The sequence below is a fragment of the Boleophthalmus pectinirostris genome, unplaced genomic scaffold (assembly GCF_026225935.1).
Source record: "Boleophthalmus pectinirostris isolate CB_2022bp ecotype Guang Dong unplaced genomic scaffold, ASM2622593v1 HiC_scaffold_18, whole genome shotgun sequence".
NCBI classification, from domain to species: domain Eukaryota; kingdom Metazoa; phylum Chordata; class Actinopteri; order Gobiiformes; family Gobiidae; genus Boleophthalmus; species Boleophthalmus pectinirostris.
In genome coordinates, this window is record NW_026571133.1 from 29,508,057 (window position 1) to 29,523,541 (window position 15,485).

Sequence of the window (15,485 nt, forward strand, 5' to 3'; positions counted from 1 at the left end):
TCTAAAAGGAGCAGATGTTGAACTGATTTTTTTTTTTTAAAGTATTCTTACTGAGAATAATAGTGATGTACTCTCATAGTCATTAAGAAGTATACATAATTCAACATGTATATTTATATTTACTTGCGTTTAATTGTTTGTTTTTTTTAATCCATTATCAGTTACAAAAGTATAAAAAGTCACGGTTATAAGAAGCAAGGACATTCAAGCACAATGCAGTTACGAGGAGTTTTCCTTATTTAAATAGAATACTGAGGTATTAAAACTGCTTCACAATATTTATGGCTATGACATTTTTAACACTTTTATTGGCTGCCATTGTGGACAGTGATGACTTAAAATCTAGTGCTTGTGTTCATTGTCTCTGTAGATCCATCTTTTTGGCCACACCACCAGAGAAAGTGCAAAAAGAGAGCAGAGTGTGTGAAATAAATGCTTTAAATTCTTGATTTGGTCCTTGATTCCTGAAAGTATGGATGGAAAATTGGTATTATTCATACTATTGTTAAGTATGTACTTTTCTCAACAAAGATTTTTTATGTTGCTTAATTACTGAACTTACAACCATCAAATGTCCATTCTTTGCTCTGTAGACCATGGACTCTTGACCACTCTTAAAGTCTACAAAACCTTCTCTACCAGGATGGATGTCAAACCGCACACTAAATAACAATTCAATGAAAGATGAATGATATTTATCTACTTTTTATTGCTTCAGATGTTGATGTTTACCTGCCCTGGACCACCTGGATACAGTCCTGCTTTTTAGCAATAAGACACAACTTTGTCAATGCCTCAAACAGGTAGTCGCACTGCAGAACAAGGTCCCCCTGAAACACATGAGTTTAGAATGGTGCAGTCAAAAGAGTAAAAGGTTTTAGTCCTGACCTATGTAACACTATGTAATATTATTTTCTTACTCAAAATATACAAAGAAATGTTAGAGCTATGTAACACACAGCACTGTTGATAAAAACCTTTTGCTTGTTGTCGTTTTGCTTCATGTCCTCATATATTACATGGAGTATCAGAAAGTTGTCACTTAAATTGCTAACGGACACACCTGTAGAAGAATAAACAAATATTGTGAAACACACAGTAGATTCGGAACAAAAGGTTATTTCCAAACCTTTGAGTGAGTTGAATTCTATTCGCTGCTTGATCTTGGCCTCCTCCACCAGGTACGCTGCCTCCTGTGTGAAGATGAGCTGTCTGAGACGTGGCCTGAAACCGTTTCTGTCATACTTCACTACAGGGACACTGTACTGCAAGGATAAAGATATGTTTCAAGTTAAATAATAGAAAATGGGTTTTTCATAATTTTTAGTAGTTTACCTGAATACGCTCTGGTCGAATAATCTGAATCACTTTGAGACTTACATCTTCTTCAGCTTTGAGAAAATAAAAGACAGTAAGATTAATTTGTCATGTTAGATCATGTGCAAAACATCTAAAAATGTTACAGTTACCAATTCGAGTGTTGTAAAATGGCATGCAAACACTGAAGGGGTAATTTTCCTTTTTTCCTTTGAACATGGAGCTGGCCTGAACCTTTAACAGCATCTGTAAGACCAACTATAATTAACACCATATGTGATGACATACTACATTTAAAATCCAAAATGTCCTCATGGATTAGTAGAACAATAAAACAATGACTTGAAACTAAGATACAAATGCAATTTTTGGTTACTTGGGCTTTTCGCTGTGGAGAGATCCCTTGAATGTACACTCGCACCAAGTGTCGAATGTAGAGTTTTTTCAGAAGTTGTGATGCCTAAAACCGACACAACAGAAGAAATGGCATAATGGGTAACCGTATGGGCGTAACACACAGCACTATTTGGGTAGTATTTTGGCTACTGTAAATAAGATGTGTCTCACTTCCTGCATTATGGGAGGAGGCGTGAGCCATGAGTCCTTCTCCAGCACTGTTCTGGGGAGATTGTCCTTGAGTCGTGTGAGGTAGTTCTGTCTCACATAGGCCAGATACTCACTGTTGTCCACACAGACTGGCTCATGTCGTGTCATGAAGCCTTTAATAAACCTAAGGCAGATAACATATTGCACTGTTTCTAATTATCCTGTCACTATGTAACTTCATGTCTGCTTACTTTTTGATCACTTTCACTGCCCACTGTCTTTTTTCCTTCTCTTTTCTTGCCATTAACCCTCTCCAGCAATTTTCAATTTTAGTAGCTAAAACCACAAAAAAAAAAAAAAAGGAAAAAATCACCTAAACTTGAAAAAACAGAAGAGCAAAAAACATTTTTAACATTTACCAGCCTCTCTCTGCTTGATGAAGTCTCCCTTCACACGGTAGCCTTTATACTTGGCCTGTATTCTTGTGGCTATACAAAAGAACACACATTTATTTGACTAATTATATTATGTGTAAGTATACCCAGTGTCTCACCTAGTTTGTGTTTGCAGAGCTGAAAGGCATCTTCTGTTGCAAACAATGTCCGTGCATAACGGATGAAGATTTTTGTTCTTCAAAAGAAAATTTAAATATAAATGCAATAAAGTTAAACTCTTGTTTGTGTTAAAAATATTTACCTTCCCATCTTGTATTCGTCAGGTGTGTAGCCCAAGTATTTGATGAGGCACAGCACTCCCTCTGCAGCTGTGCCTTTCCAGTTAGGCCACGTCTCTGGACACAGGGGTTTATATCTATCAGACATAAATGTGTTACTAGAATCCCACACAGCACTAGCAATTCATTTCAAAAGTAATAATAAGATAATACTATATTAAATATTTATAATCTATGACTTAGGGTTAGTAGAGTCAGTAGAGTTTTGTGCAGCCTTTTCGAGATGTCAATATTCTCTTTAAATTCTCTCTCTTAAAATGTATTGTGTAATTACAGTGAGAATACTGTCAAACATCACTATAAAACATTGCACCTCTGAAGGAAAAACTCATATTTGCGGCGATAGGCAAATCCAGCCCGCCTCACCCTGAGGTGCTCCATCAAACCCAAGTACTTGACTTGATGTCTCACCAGCACGTCATCAAAGCGTCCTGCAGAGGGCAGTATAGGTCATTTGCAGTAATCACAGCTGTGTGGAGGTAGGAGGTTATTTTACCTGGCTGTTTTGATTCATTTGGTTTGATGCAGCGGACGTACCAGGGCTCTTTTGACATAAGAATCTCAGTCAAGCCCACCAGACTGGCTTTAAACTGTGTCACAACCTAAATAAAGGCATGAGGGAAGAGATTCTATTGACAAATAAAAGACTAAAGCAAACATTACCGTACATCTGCTGCTTACAGTTTCAGGTCTCCTCTTGCTGTCTGGTTCAGTGGCAGGAAAACAGATCTTGATAATAGCATTTGAGGACTGGCGCATGACCTTGATTGGGAAAAAAATTTTCTTATAAAAATCTGTTACATTAACACCATGAAGTATGAAGACATGCACTTTACCTCTTTGCCATTACGATACAGTAGGTCATTGTTTTTATCCAAGAATCCTTAAAGACCAAAAATCTAATATTAAAGTGTACATAAATATAAATACCGATTACATTATTCACATCTTACCTACAACACAATATGTAACCTCTCCTGCATAGTGCAAGAGGCGGAAATCTCCCCTTTCCAGTGTTTTTCTAGTTTTCTGATTTGCAAGTTTATGTCTGTAACATTCAGCCACAGCTAACAGGTTATGATCTGATCTTTAATTTTCTCAAATAAAAAATGTAACTCACGTGACAAAATGTGGGTGGTTTCCAATTTCTTCTTCCATCTTTTCCAGGAAGGTGAGGTCGGTGGCTTCACCTGGACGTAAACATTCTTCATCCTGGAACAAAGACCAAAATCTCTTTAGCTACAGAAAAAAATTGTACTTGGTAATGTTGCAGCCCAATGTTGTTATTAACCAATAAGGAGATAATCCCTTTGTGCTTTGCCTCTACAAGATCACATATGATTTTGTTGTTGAAGTATGGCACTGGTTCCCACTGCATAGAAACAAATCATTACAGCTTATGGTTTTGTGACATGCAACATTATAAATTAACAAGTGTTTATATTACTTCAATTCCTTCAATCCCATATTCTTCTTGCTCAGATTTGAGTGTCAGTTGGATGAAGAGCTGCTGCAACTTTTCATTGCAGTAGTTGATGCAAAACTGTTCAAAGCTGAAATTAAAAAAAAATGCAGTGAGCCTAAATGTTCAGTTTAGATGTTGTTACAGTAAATGGATAGACTTACCTGTTCACACTAAATACCTCAAACCCATAGATGTCTAATAAACCAATGACTGTTTTTCTAGAAGAGTCCTGATGACAGATAGAAATGTAAAACTAAGTAAATAATAATCAAATGTGTTTCATAAAATTATCTTAACTTAAATAAATTACAGCATTTCTCTTTTTGCATACTTTGTTTGCTAAGGATTCATTGACCTTGCTGACCAGCCAGTTAAATGTCCGGCCATAGATGGCTTTGGCAAGTGCATCTCTGGCATATACAGCATGTTCCACAGAGAAGGGACTGTGCACCTGGAACAATAACAGATGAATGTAATGTAATCAGATTGAATTAATGTAAAACTAGTAAAGGTGTCGCTCAGATATGACTAACCTCCTCTGTTTTGGCTTCAATCTTCTTATGTGTTAAGCCATGCTGAAGTACAGGGGCAGGAATACCAAGTAACTGCATCATAATCATTTATCTGAGTTACTGTTACATGTGCTAACAAGTACTTTGCAGGAGAAATTGCATTTAAATGAATATATAAGTGACACATGCACATTTGCTCTAATTATTCTGTACCTTTGACAGCCAGTAGATCTCCTGGTTGTTGTTAAGCGTAGCATATCCTTGAGCAGTGGCTTCAAATTTGATGTTCCCCAAATGAAGAACACTGGCGATTATTGCAAACAGGTTCTGCGTTGAAGAAGAAGAAATTATATATTATGTTATAGAATCATACTGTCTAATTTTTCCTTAAATTGCCCTCACCTCAATGTCAGCGTCACAGAATTCTATCACAGAGAGAGCATTTCGTACTGTTCTCCAATCACTTTTATCATTGATGGAGCTGACTTTAGGACAGTTCCCCTAATAGACTCAAAACATAATTATTTTCATGTTATGTTCTACCACATAAAGCAAAAATGTGTTTTCTACTCCTCACCTGCATGAGATAACTATAATTCTGGCAGTTCCTCTCCAGGCCGAGCCACCGCAGCAGCTCCTCCTCCCCTCCTTCCACCAGCTGGTAGAAAATGTGAAAGTTCCTCTCACCATGATTCTGGTGAACAACACGTGACTTTTCCAGGAGGTAACTGAGAATATGACCCCCGACAGCACCACCCTGAAACACAACAAAATACTACTGTGATTTATTTGATCTAGATATATTAATAAATACAAGTGAAGCTGAAGTGGTTATATGGACATATTAAGACATGTTCTAAACCTACTTTAATTCTTATCTCTGAAAATTTGAAGGAAAAATTGAAATGCTACCTTAAATCACACTTTGGTAAATGGAATGTACCTGGTGATCAAACTGGATATCCATGTATTTCCCAAAACGACTTGAGTTGTCATTCTTCAATGTTTTGGCATTTCCAAAAGCCTGAAAGGTTAATGCAAAGCTGACCGTCAGGTTGGGCTGACCTATTTCACATAGTAGCGTTCTGTGAAACTGACCTCCAGCACTGGGTTTGAGAGCAGCAGTCTGTCTCGAATGTTGTTCAGGAGTTTGGTACTGGGGCAGCTGACAGCATAAAACTGCAGGATTTTCTTAGAGGCTTCAGTTTTTCCTGCCCCACTCTCTCCTGAGATGAGGATGAAGTGGTTGTTGAATTCTGACAGCATCGTGCGAAATGCATTATCTGCAAGAGCATAGCTGAAAGTACAGGGAATTGTTTTTCGTAAGAGTTAAATCAAATTGTTTAATTTTATTTTTAGTTAGTGAGCTTACATATGAGGAGGTAGCTCAAAGAAGTTCACCCCCATGTAGATATCCATTTGTTTCTGGCTGTACATGTCTAATTCTTTATAAGGGTTCACAGAAACCAGGAGAGTGCCAATGTATGTCTGTACAGAAAGACAGAACAATTGTTTTAAATTTAAAGCAGATCAGCTGTACACTTCATATATCTGTGGATGTCATTTGGCTTCAATAACATTGAGAAGGTACCTTAAAGGACAAAGAGTGGTTAAATCAAAAATCTAAAAAATGTCCCAAGAGGACATTTACTAAACAATTATTTACTAGAAGTAAATAGTTGTTGTTTATTGTTATTAGTTGTATAACAATAAACAGTATCTTATAGCTAACTTTCAGCAACCTATGATAAAGATAAAGGTAATAACATATGTAGTCATCTATAGGCCTATAGACAGTACTGTATATGGTTAGAAAACAAAAGATTAAAATGACACTAAAGAGGGAAAAAAGGCTTACGTAAATGAGGTTTTCATGGAAGCGCTTCCTCAGGTTGTCGAGGAAAGCCGTCTCACTGGTGTAGGCATCCAGCAAAACAAAGTCCTGGATCCCAACTCGATCCCGGGCCGTCAGCGAGGCCTCCATGTTCCTTAGGATCCGGTTACACCGCTGCTCCAGACTCTGTTAATGAAGAAAGACTTAATGAGATGAATAAATATCAGTACTAGTTTTCTTTGTCAAACGAACAATAAGTTTACTATGTTGTCCATTTTGCCTCTGGCATTATCTGTTTGTGATTACTGAAGCATTTATACACAATATGACTATTTTTTTCAGTGGACAGCCCACATCCTGATAGTTGGATGTCAGCTGACTTCCAGATTAAGATGTGTGTGTCCTTGACAGCATCCTCTATGTATGACAAGTCTAAATCCTGCCACCGTTATCTTATCTGCTTCCTAAAGTTATCTATCCCACAAGGAAACAAATAAGCCTATTCCAAGAGAGAATACATGGAAGTTTACCAAAAATATGCTTAATAGTCTAATGCTTCAGCAAGACACTCCATGAATCTAATTTCTGATCCACAGATGTGTCCTCGGGTGGTCTTCATCCCAGCTGCATCAAAAAATGGGTCAAATACAGAGGACATTTCCTAATGGTTAAATAAACTTAATACAGGTGTACAAAGTTGCTCAGCAGATCTTCAGGTGAAAGTTAACACCGCTGACTATTCAATACTCTGTGTCAGCTTCTAGTTTAAAGATGATGCCAGGGAGAGTGCCGTGCACTTTAATTACGGTGCTATCAAAGAGGCCCTGTGCATGCTTCAGTGCTTTGGCTCTCATCATCATCACAGCCAAGTTAGCCTGTCGCCAAGCCGCAGTAACACACACTCACACAGCGTTTCAATAAGAGGAAAGTAGGAAAAATATAAAAACTAACTTATAATTTTGCAACTAAGTATAGCATATACAAGGCACATAAAATTCATTCATTACCTGCTCAAGTCCAAGAATGCAATGTATCTATGGCTAAACAGAGCATCTCTTTATATTGAGTGGGGAAAAGGTGTGTCAAGAAACTATGATAGATAACAGCTTTAACTTCCTTCACAAGGAAAGCATCCATTATGAAGAGGAAGCAAATCTGGTCCTATATATAATGTGGTATCTACTGTGATAAATAAAAAAAAGGGGAAAACAGTACAAAACTTAAACAGTAAAATACCCATAAATAAAACCCAGTTAATTACCTTGGCTGGGAACGTCAGGATTTACAGCCATGTTCATAAAAAAGGCTAAACGTACATTCAAATTATGTTATCTTTATGTTGAAAAACAGCATTGTAATTCCATGTCCACATTTGTCTTAATATCAATATACTGAGTAATTCTATTTTTGTTGTGGATTTTTGTAGTGGACTTGCAGACCTGGTTTTGTCTTGGTCTTAAGTGTCTAAACAAATGGCGCAACGCTAAGGTGATCAAATTATCAAAGCAAAAACTGCAACTGCTAACAGTGCAAATCATCTCACCTTGATGCAATAAAAACCCTATAAAGCCTCAGAATAGAGTTAGTGTAAACATCAAATTTTGATGTTAAGTATTCACCAGTACAGGAAAGTCTATCTGACCTGAGAGGGCGCTCTATTGTCCCCATGTTTCCAGCATGGCACAGGATCCTGTTACCAGTCACAAAGTGGCAGTTATGCTCCTGAAAGAGATATCACTCCTCGTGGGCCACTGACAGACACCTGACATCGCCCCCGGCAACGCGCGTTTAAGGGGCTTGGGGTGTGCGCTGAAACCTGAGCAGACCCCCATCACATACTGCTTCCTGTGATACTGCTATGTCACCACCATACTTCTATTATACATACAGTAAGCAACATTAAAGTAACACTAGTCTGTGTAATTTAGCGCGTCACCTGCTGATTTCCATGTTAACAGAAAGTTAAAACTCTACTTGGCAACATTTTGCAAAGAGATAGGTAAAATAGATATTGTATGTGCTAGACTGAGGAATATTATACCCAAAGGAACAACAATTCCATGGAGACAAGCAAGGGGGGCCAGTCCACAAGGCCAAATATGAATCAGTTTTGTGCAGATGGAAGCCCACTCACAGTAAGGATGCATGTTTTCTTTGTTTTTTCAGTGCAGTTAAATCATCTCCAATGGAAAGGCTGGCAACCACAATCTAATTTTTATTGTTTTTACATATTTTTATTTAAGTTATGTATCTTTATCCACATGTAATAATGGAAGAATGGTAAAAGATGGGAAAACAGGAGGTGGTCATGTAGAATCATATAGGATGTCCTATACGATGTCCCTCACTTAATCATCCCAAACTACTTAATATTATTGTTTAATGGACAAAGATGTAAGAATGAATGCATATTGCTTAAAAAATTATCTATAAATGCATTATCAAACACACTTCAGATTACCTCTCTCACTTCCAGTGTCCGGTGTGTCATGGCTGAGTGTCGAAGAACTTCAGAAAACTTCAGATCAAAGAGAAAACTTTCTGAAATGTTGAGTTTCTGTCCGTCCTGCACAGAGATGTTGTCCTACCGCTCTCTGCTTCACTTTCTTCCAAAAAATTCACCACCAGAAGCACTACAGTCACAAATCGTGGGGACAGTGCTGATCTGCTTTTGGACACAGAGAGTGGAGAAGTGTGGTAGTGCGGTGGTGCCTGTCCAGTGCCTCTGTGTGGTCGTAATGAGGCTGTAATGAGCGATCTGGCCCTGGAAGCAGTGAGGTGGTTAAACATTCATGGAGCTCAGGCAGCAAACATTCACTCAGCCTTGGACCTGGAGAGCGTATGTAGGCTAACACAAGGATGTGGAAACTTGATCCCCTTGGAGACCTGTCCTCACCTTTCTCCTCACAAAATTACAGTCTAGGTATTGCATTACTGATCTTTGATTAGGTAGATGGATTTCAAACTAATTACTAGCTGTACATTATGTCAGTGGGGATTAGGCCCATACAGTGACAGCAACTAACATATTTATGATTTTTTATGTGACTTGTTTGAGACAGAGAACAGTAACACAGATTAAGTTTTAACATAGGAAAAGCATAGCTTTATAACTCATATTAAGTTCATAGAATTGATTTCTCATTTTCCAGCTCTGAATGGTTTTGTCAGTCTTGTGGCCAGTGGGTAACACGGTCCTCTTATTCCGTCTGTTTAAAATTTAAATTCAAGCTTCCTGTAAGCATCAACAAAGGCATCTTGTATTACTACCTTAACTTTGGCCCAAACAAAATGTGACATCAGAGAATATAATGGAAAACCTGTATTAACATAAACTAATTCATTATGCAAATACTGATGGGTAAGTTTGCACTGCATCTAGTGAAGACCATTCAAATGAAATCTTTGATTCTTTGATGCATACATGCGTTTTAATCTAAGCTTGGGCCTACTTGGTTTTCCAAATATTTGTCACTGTTAATTAATTTATTTATTTTTCGATAAATGAATCTAAATCAACAGCACAGCACAAGAGAGCCAAATAAACTTCACAGTCCCATTACTGCCACACAACTAAACTTCCAACTAATTTATTCATGTGAGCAAAGAGATTCTTGTCTCTCTGTCACCTCTTAGGTCAAACAGTGGTTCTCAAACATTAAACCTTTAGTGTAAGCCTTCCTATGTCTTTCAAAAAACACCTGCACTAAACAGCAGGTCTATCCAGTGGTTAAACAAAAACCTGTGAGCTGTGAGGTGAGAAAACTGGAAAACTGGAAAAGTGTTAGGCCTTCAGGGTTAGGGGGGTAGCCTAGTTCGCTTTATTCATGAAGACAATAAAGAGCAATAAAGAATAGAAAAATATATATAAGATAAATAATAACAAAAGAGTAGTTCTATCTGTGCTGTAGTAAGCTACTAAAGTACAGTATATGCAATATACTGTAATATATAGCCTATATAGAGCTATGAAATGAGCACTCTATCTTTATTTCTTACTAATACACTTACAACAGTTCATGCCGTCCTGGTGGGTCTACGGTTAACGGGCAGCCGTTAAAAACACACTTTCTTAACCAGGAGAGCCGTTGGAATCACGTCTTCTTCACCCACCCCAACACATTGAGATCTTTTGACAGGACAGCTCGGGCAGGCTTTTATTAAACAATGAATGTCAGTGATTTAAAAAAAAAAAAAAAAAAAAATTAGATAAATGTCCTTTTTAGTAACTGTGAGGCCAAACCTTGAGAGCCCAGGGAGACTTGAAACTGTTTAACTTAACTTAATAGCTCGACACAAGAGCACAACACGCGCCTTTGTATAAATCAGCATTTATTATTTGTATGGAATGCAATTGTTTATTTATTCTGCAAATCCTTGTTCCAATATCTCAGTAGGGCTATTTGCTTCCCGCCTTTGATAAATGTTCGTATTTTTTGTTGGTGTTAGCATTAGCTCCTCCTCTTCGTCGCATCTCCTTTCCTCTGTGTCAGAGAAACACCTGAGCCTGGCTCGGTAACTGGATTAGCAGGTTTGACAAGGACAACAACACTGATGGAACAGACACAGCTATGGAGAAGTTGTATCACACGGTTTTTTACAAGAATGACTTGCGCCAAAGGTAGGTTTATTTACACAGAAAACAACCTAATGGTATGTCCACACCAAACGCGAATGGTGCGAACAAGGCAAATCATTTCCACGTTAACCCTATGTAAAGGCGCGTTGACGCGCGAATAAAGTTCTGCTGCGCGAATGACGCGAATTGGGCGGTGCGATTCGGCCGTTTTGAACAACCATTGCAAGTGTTATAACCATGGATCTTTATGCTGCTGTATTTTGCTTTCTTTTGTAGAACGGAGGAAGTCGTAATCTCCCAACCTGATGAGGACTTGGGCACAGACAATGAGATTTACACTGGAACAGAAAGGCGTCCTACTGGAGGACCAGCAACCATCTATGGAGCCAGTAATGGTATTAATTTTAGCATTTTATCATATTGTTAGCCTCATACAATATTACCAGTATGATCATAAATTATGGGAAATAACAGCCCCTCAAGACAAGTGGTTTGTTTATGTTGAAATTGTGAATTTGTAATAATATTTATATTACAAAAATAAGTTTCTCAACTTGCCAGAAAATATGTCCTGTACATTATGCTATGACGCTAAGAGTATTTTCATCATATGAGACCAATTATCTAAGTGAGATAACAATTTAATTTGTATGTTCTGTGCTTTAGATATTTTTACTGTTGATGATGCTTTAGAAGCTACTGGTTTTGGAAAATACCAGTGGAAAATCAGTCTATTTACAGGCCTGTCATGGGTAAGTTTTGCACATGCACAAAACAATGGCTTGGTCAGTGGGTTAGCAATCTTTCCTCACAGTAAGAAGATCATAGGTGTGATTCCCAGGTGTGATGGAAGTACTGATAGTAAGGATCTACTATAGCCATGGACATTTTCATAGGTTTTTGGATCTAGGCTGTGTCTGATCATTGGGGTGTAGCAGCTTTCCAGGAGGAGTGCATTTAAACTACACAGGTCCAAAAGACAGGTGTCTACTATCAGCAACTGACATCACACAACAAATGCAGGTGTAAAGTACACACTCATTTAAATGAACTGTCCTGCACTCTGATCAGATTGGAGATGCAATGGAGATGATGATCCTCAGCATTTTGGGACCCCAGTTACATTGTGAGTGGGGACTGCCTGGCTATGAAGTGGCTCTTTTAACATCAGTAAGTGTTCAACCAGACATCATCTGTTCATTTAAATTTAAATGCAGAGTTTGAAAATCTGTGCATTTTCAGGTGGTGTTTATTGGGATGAGCATTGGCTCTCCATTATGGGGCAATGTATCAGACAAATATGGCAGACGAACAGTAAGTGTGTTTATGCGTATTTCAGTTTTCTCAATACACAATTGCCTATTATCATGCTGAATGTGAATGTTTCATAGGGGCTCATTGGTTGTATGCTGTGGACTCTGTACTATGGTTTGTTGAGCTCTTTTGCTCCCCAGTATAGCTGGATAATAACCCTCCGAGCATTTGTGGGTTTTGGTATTGGAGGAGCCCCTCAGGCGTAAGTAACTAATAATAATACTAACGCCTATGGGCAAGGTTAACAATGTGATAAGCATTTATGTGGAATTGTTTTAACTTTTGTTTGTCTTTAGAGTAACTCTGTACTCAGAATTCCTTCCAGTGAAAGCGAGAGGGATCTGTGTCATGCTCATTGCGGTACATGATTGATTTCATTGTAAATGAAACGTATATTTTTTATCACCTGACAAAACTCTTTGTGCGAAACAGGCCTTCTGGGCTCTTGGTGCTGTTTGTGAGGTCGTCTTGGCCCTGTTTGTCATGCCCACACTTGGCTGGAGATGGCTTCTTGGTCTGTCAGTTATTCCAATGGCTGTGTTTTTGCTCTTTTCTCATGTAAGTATTTCATCTCTTAGTTACATTGTTTAATAAATGAAATATTCTTTATTGCCACAACATTGTATTACAGTAACTTATTGTTTTTACTGCCCAGTGGTTACCAGAAAGTCCTCGCTTTGACGTCTTGGCAGGAAGAAGTGATGAAGCTATGAAAACTTTAGAGCAAATTGCAAAAGATAACAAGAAGTCTCTACCTCAGGGAAGACTTATTTCTAGGAGTCCTGTAAGTCCTATACACACGCAGTTCATATTATTTCATATGATCAGCTGTATGTTTAATATTGTTTTATTTCATTTTAGCAATACAATCGCGGGCGAGTGAAAGATCTCTTCATTCCTCAGTATCTACGAACCACTCTTATTTTGTGGTTTCTTTGGTTAGTAACAATAGAAATTGTACTAAGTCTTGAAAGAAATAAGACCCATAGTAATGCAGACCAGTAAACTAAACCACTGATGTGTGTGGGTGTACAGTATTTATCATATGTAGACAAAAATCAGGTCCCCATGATGTAACTCCTTTACTATTAGATCAACAATAAGATTTAAAGTTCAGATAATGGTTAAAGATTAGGGTTTAGATTAGAATATGGTTAAGGCTGGGATCAGTTTCCAGGAAAAGCAATGTGGCGTCTCCAAAAAACATGGAAATCCAACATGGCTGTGTGTTTGTACAGGCTTGCAAATGCATTCTGCTATTACGGTATTGTCTTGTTAACAACTGAAATGTACCAAGACGGAGACTCATGTGGAAGTAGGGCATTTCTCGTTTTGTATCATATTTTAGTGCAAAGCAAAAAAGATATGTTTTACTAAATAACTGCAAAATTTGTTTTTTTTAGCAACACAAGGGGCGAAGGCAGAATGGAAATGCCGACTGGAGTGCAATTATTTAACAACAGAGGACTACAAGGATCTTTTATGGACTACTCTTGCTGAATTCCCTGGTGAATGCTCTTATCACAAGAATAATTTAAATATTAAAATAATATGTGGGTAGCTCATCATATCCCTATGTCCATGTCCATATTGTAATTAGTGTTAAATCTCGATAGGTATTTTAATTGTCCTTTTTGCAATTGATCGAATTGGTAGAAAAAGGAGCATGACACTAAGTTTTTTTATGTTTGCTTTGTGCATCCTGCCCATGTATGCCTGCATTGGGAGGTAAGTATGTTTGTAACCGTTTTGATATTAATCTGAAGTGCACCAGAGATGTCCATGTTAACTTATTTTTATTGTGTAGGGTATCGCTTACAATCCTGATTTTTGTTGCAAGAGCTGCTATCTCAGGAGGATACCAAGTAGTTTTTGTTTATACGCCAGAGGTAAATATACAGTAAGCCCAAAAGTGTTCATTTATTCTCTATCTTTTAATTATAGTATTTCTACAATGAGTGAAAAGCTAAATTTTGTTTTATAACATTTTGTGATATGTCCAAATTTATGGTTGTATGAGCAGCTGTGAAAAATTCTGTAGGCTTCATAATGGTGTTGACTTCTAGAACGTGCCAATGTTAAAGTTACGGCCAAAATTTTGACAGGTTATAAAGACACTACTCATCTGGATGAAGGCTGGGGTTTGAGGATAGAGGCTAGGGTTTGACAAAACTAAAATACTGTCAGTTACTCACAGGGATGTAGTAATGCTGAGAGGAAAGAAAGATTTGGGGCATTTATCTAAATTGAATAATTAGTTTATCCTTTTTATGTGAAAACATGTTCACTGCATTTCTGTTCTCCAGGTGTTTCCCACAGAAATAAGAGCTTTAGCCTTGGGGACATCCAGTGGTTTTGCCAAACTGGGAGCTCTCTTAACTCCTTTTGTGGCACAAGTATGTATACTTGTTTATAGGGGTTCTTATATGTAACAATGATTTGTAGTGTAACTGCATTACAGCATTAAATCATATCATATTTGTTATGGTACAATCTGTAGTTACATTGTTTTACATGGATAGTTTTGGCTTCCTCTCATGGTGCCAAATGTTATGATGGGTTCAGCAGAATAACACTCCTTTAAATATGATTTCTCTATATTTACACGACATCTTTTTCTTGCTCTAGGTGTTGCTGAGATTTTCGGCCAGCTTCACGTTGACTGTATACTGGGTGTGTGCTTTGCTGGCGGGGATAGCAGCCCAACTCCTGCCCATTGAGACTTTGGGCCGATCTATGGAAGAGCAGGGAGCTGAGCACGAGTCTGGGGCAGAGCACACATCCTCCTTGTAGCAGGTGCTGGCAGACACCTGCTCACACACATCTCCATAAATGTATGGCACAGCGATGTTTTAAGAGAATGTCCTCTGTTCAGGATTTTTCAGAAACCACTGCACTGTATGCTAATAATTTGTGTTTATGCTAAATTGCTCAGTGTCAGAAATAACTTGCCAAAGAATGTTTATTTTGTTATTTTAGAGAGAGGATTTACAAAATTGTAAAATACACTGTTATTTCAAGTTGCCCTTTTTATTTATTTTATTAAAGTTGATAATTTTTTCGTTATATCTGTCTGTGTTATAATATTCGTGTGTTTTATAACAAGAGACGTCGTTATTGAGCCTTTAGTATTGAAGAGTAGTCTGGCCAGGCACCTTGACAACATTGGCCCAATGACAGCGCAC

At 37.8% G+C, this 15,485-nt stretch overlaps 2 protein-coding genes across 4 annotated transcripts in view; one reads left to right on the forward strand and one right to left on the reverse strand.

The window, feature by feature from the left end:
• Positions 1-15: 15 nt before the first annotated feature.
• myo1hb (myosin IHb) overlaps positions 16-15,485 on the reverse strand; it is a 30,980-nt gene continuing 15,510 nt past the window's right edge. The window contains exons 2-33 of the mRNA XM_020925113.2: positions 8,869-9,171; positions 6,432-6,593; positions 5,946-6,061; positions 5,672-5,870; positions 5,517-5,597; positions 5,151-5,330; positions 4,976-5,074; positions 4,787-4,900; positions 4,595-4,666; positions 4,393-4,512; positions 4,223-4,290; positions 4,044-4,149; positions 3,888-3,968; positions 3,717-3,808; positions 3,550-3,644; positions 3,433-3,479; positions 3,278-3,358; positions 3,093-3,198; positions 2,910-3,027; positions 2,560-2,673; positions 2,417-2,493; positions 2,283-2,351; positions 2,115-2,199; positions 1,885-2,047; positions 1,694-1,777; positions 1,470-1,563; positions 1,336-1,391; positions 1,130-1,265; positions 978-1,063; positions 733-830; positions 563-662; positions 16-464 (exon numbers count right to left, since the gene is read on the reverse strand). Coding sequence (XP_020780772.2) covers positions 438-464; positions 563-662; positions 733-830; positions 978-1,063; positions 1,130-1,265; positions 1,336-1,391; positions 1,470-1,563; positions 1,694-1,777; positions 1,885-2,047; positions 2,115-2,199; positions 2,283-2,351; positions 2,417-2,493; positions 2,560-2,673; positions 2,910-3,027; positions 3,093-3,198; positions 3,278-3,358; positions 3,433-3,479; positions 3,550-3,644; positions 3,717-3,808; positions 3,888-3,968; positions 4,044-4,149; positions 4,223-4,290; positions 4,393-4,512; positions 4,595-4,666; positions 4,787-4,900; positions 4,976-5,074; positions 5,151-5,330; positions 5,517-5,597; positions 5,672-5,870; positions 5,946-6,061; positions 6,432-6,593; positions 8,869-8,898 — 3,156 coding nt within the window. The 5' untranslated portion in view covers positions 8,899-9,171 and the 3' untranslated portion in view covers positions 16-437. The remainder of the gene's footprint in view (positions 465-562; positions 663-732; positions 831-977; positions 1,064-1,129; positions 1,266-1,335; positions 1,392-1,469; positions 1,564-1,693; positions 1,778-1,884; positions 2,048-2,114; positions 2,200-2,282; positions 2,352-2,416; positions 2,494-2,559; positions 2,674-2,909; positions 3,028-3,092; positions 3,199-3,277; positions 3,359-3,432; positions 3,480-3,549; positions 3,645-3,716; positions 3,809-3,887; positions 3,969-4,043; positions 4,150-4,222; positions 4,291-4,392; positions 4,513-4,594; positions 4,667-4,786; positions 4,901-4,975; positions 5,075-5,150; positions 5,331-5,516; positions 5,598-5,671; positions 5,871-5,945; positions 6,062-6,431; positions 6,594-8,868; positions 9,172-15,485) is intronic.
• svopb (SV2 related protein b) lies at positions 10,915-15,321 on the forward strand. Of its 3 annotated transcripts, XM_020925185.2 has the most exons (16): positions 10,915-11,028; positions 11,263-11,381; positions 11,653-11,738; positions 12,058-12,156; positions 12,229-12,300; positions 12,378-12,502; positions 12,597-12,660; positions 12,733-12,858; positions 12,956-13,084; positions 13,162-13,238; positions 13,539-13,615; positions 13,704-13,808; positions 13,917-14,028; positions 14,108-14,189; positions 14,607-14,696; positions 14,929-15,321. In XM_020925185.2, exons 1-16 carry the CDS (start codon positions 10,979-10,981, stop codon positions 15,091-15,093), a joined length of 1,578 nt encoding a protein of 525 aa, XP_020780844.2. In that variant the 5' UTR covers positions 10,915-10,978; the 3' UTR covers positions 15,094-15,321. The 3 variants fall into 3 exon arrangements, with proteins under 3 accessions (XP_020780844.2, XP_055009974.1, XP_020780845.2); XM_055153999.1 differs by lacking the exon at positions 11,653-11,738 and having other exon boundaries at positions 11,016-11,028; XM_020925186.2 differs by lacking the exons at positions 10,915-11,028; positions 11,263-11,381; positions 11,653-11,738 and adding an exon at positions 11,793-11,969.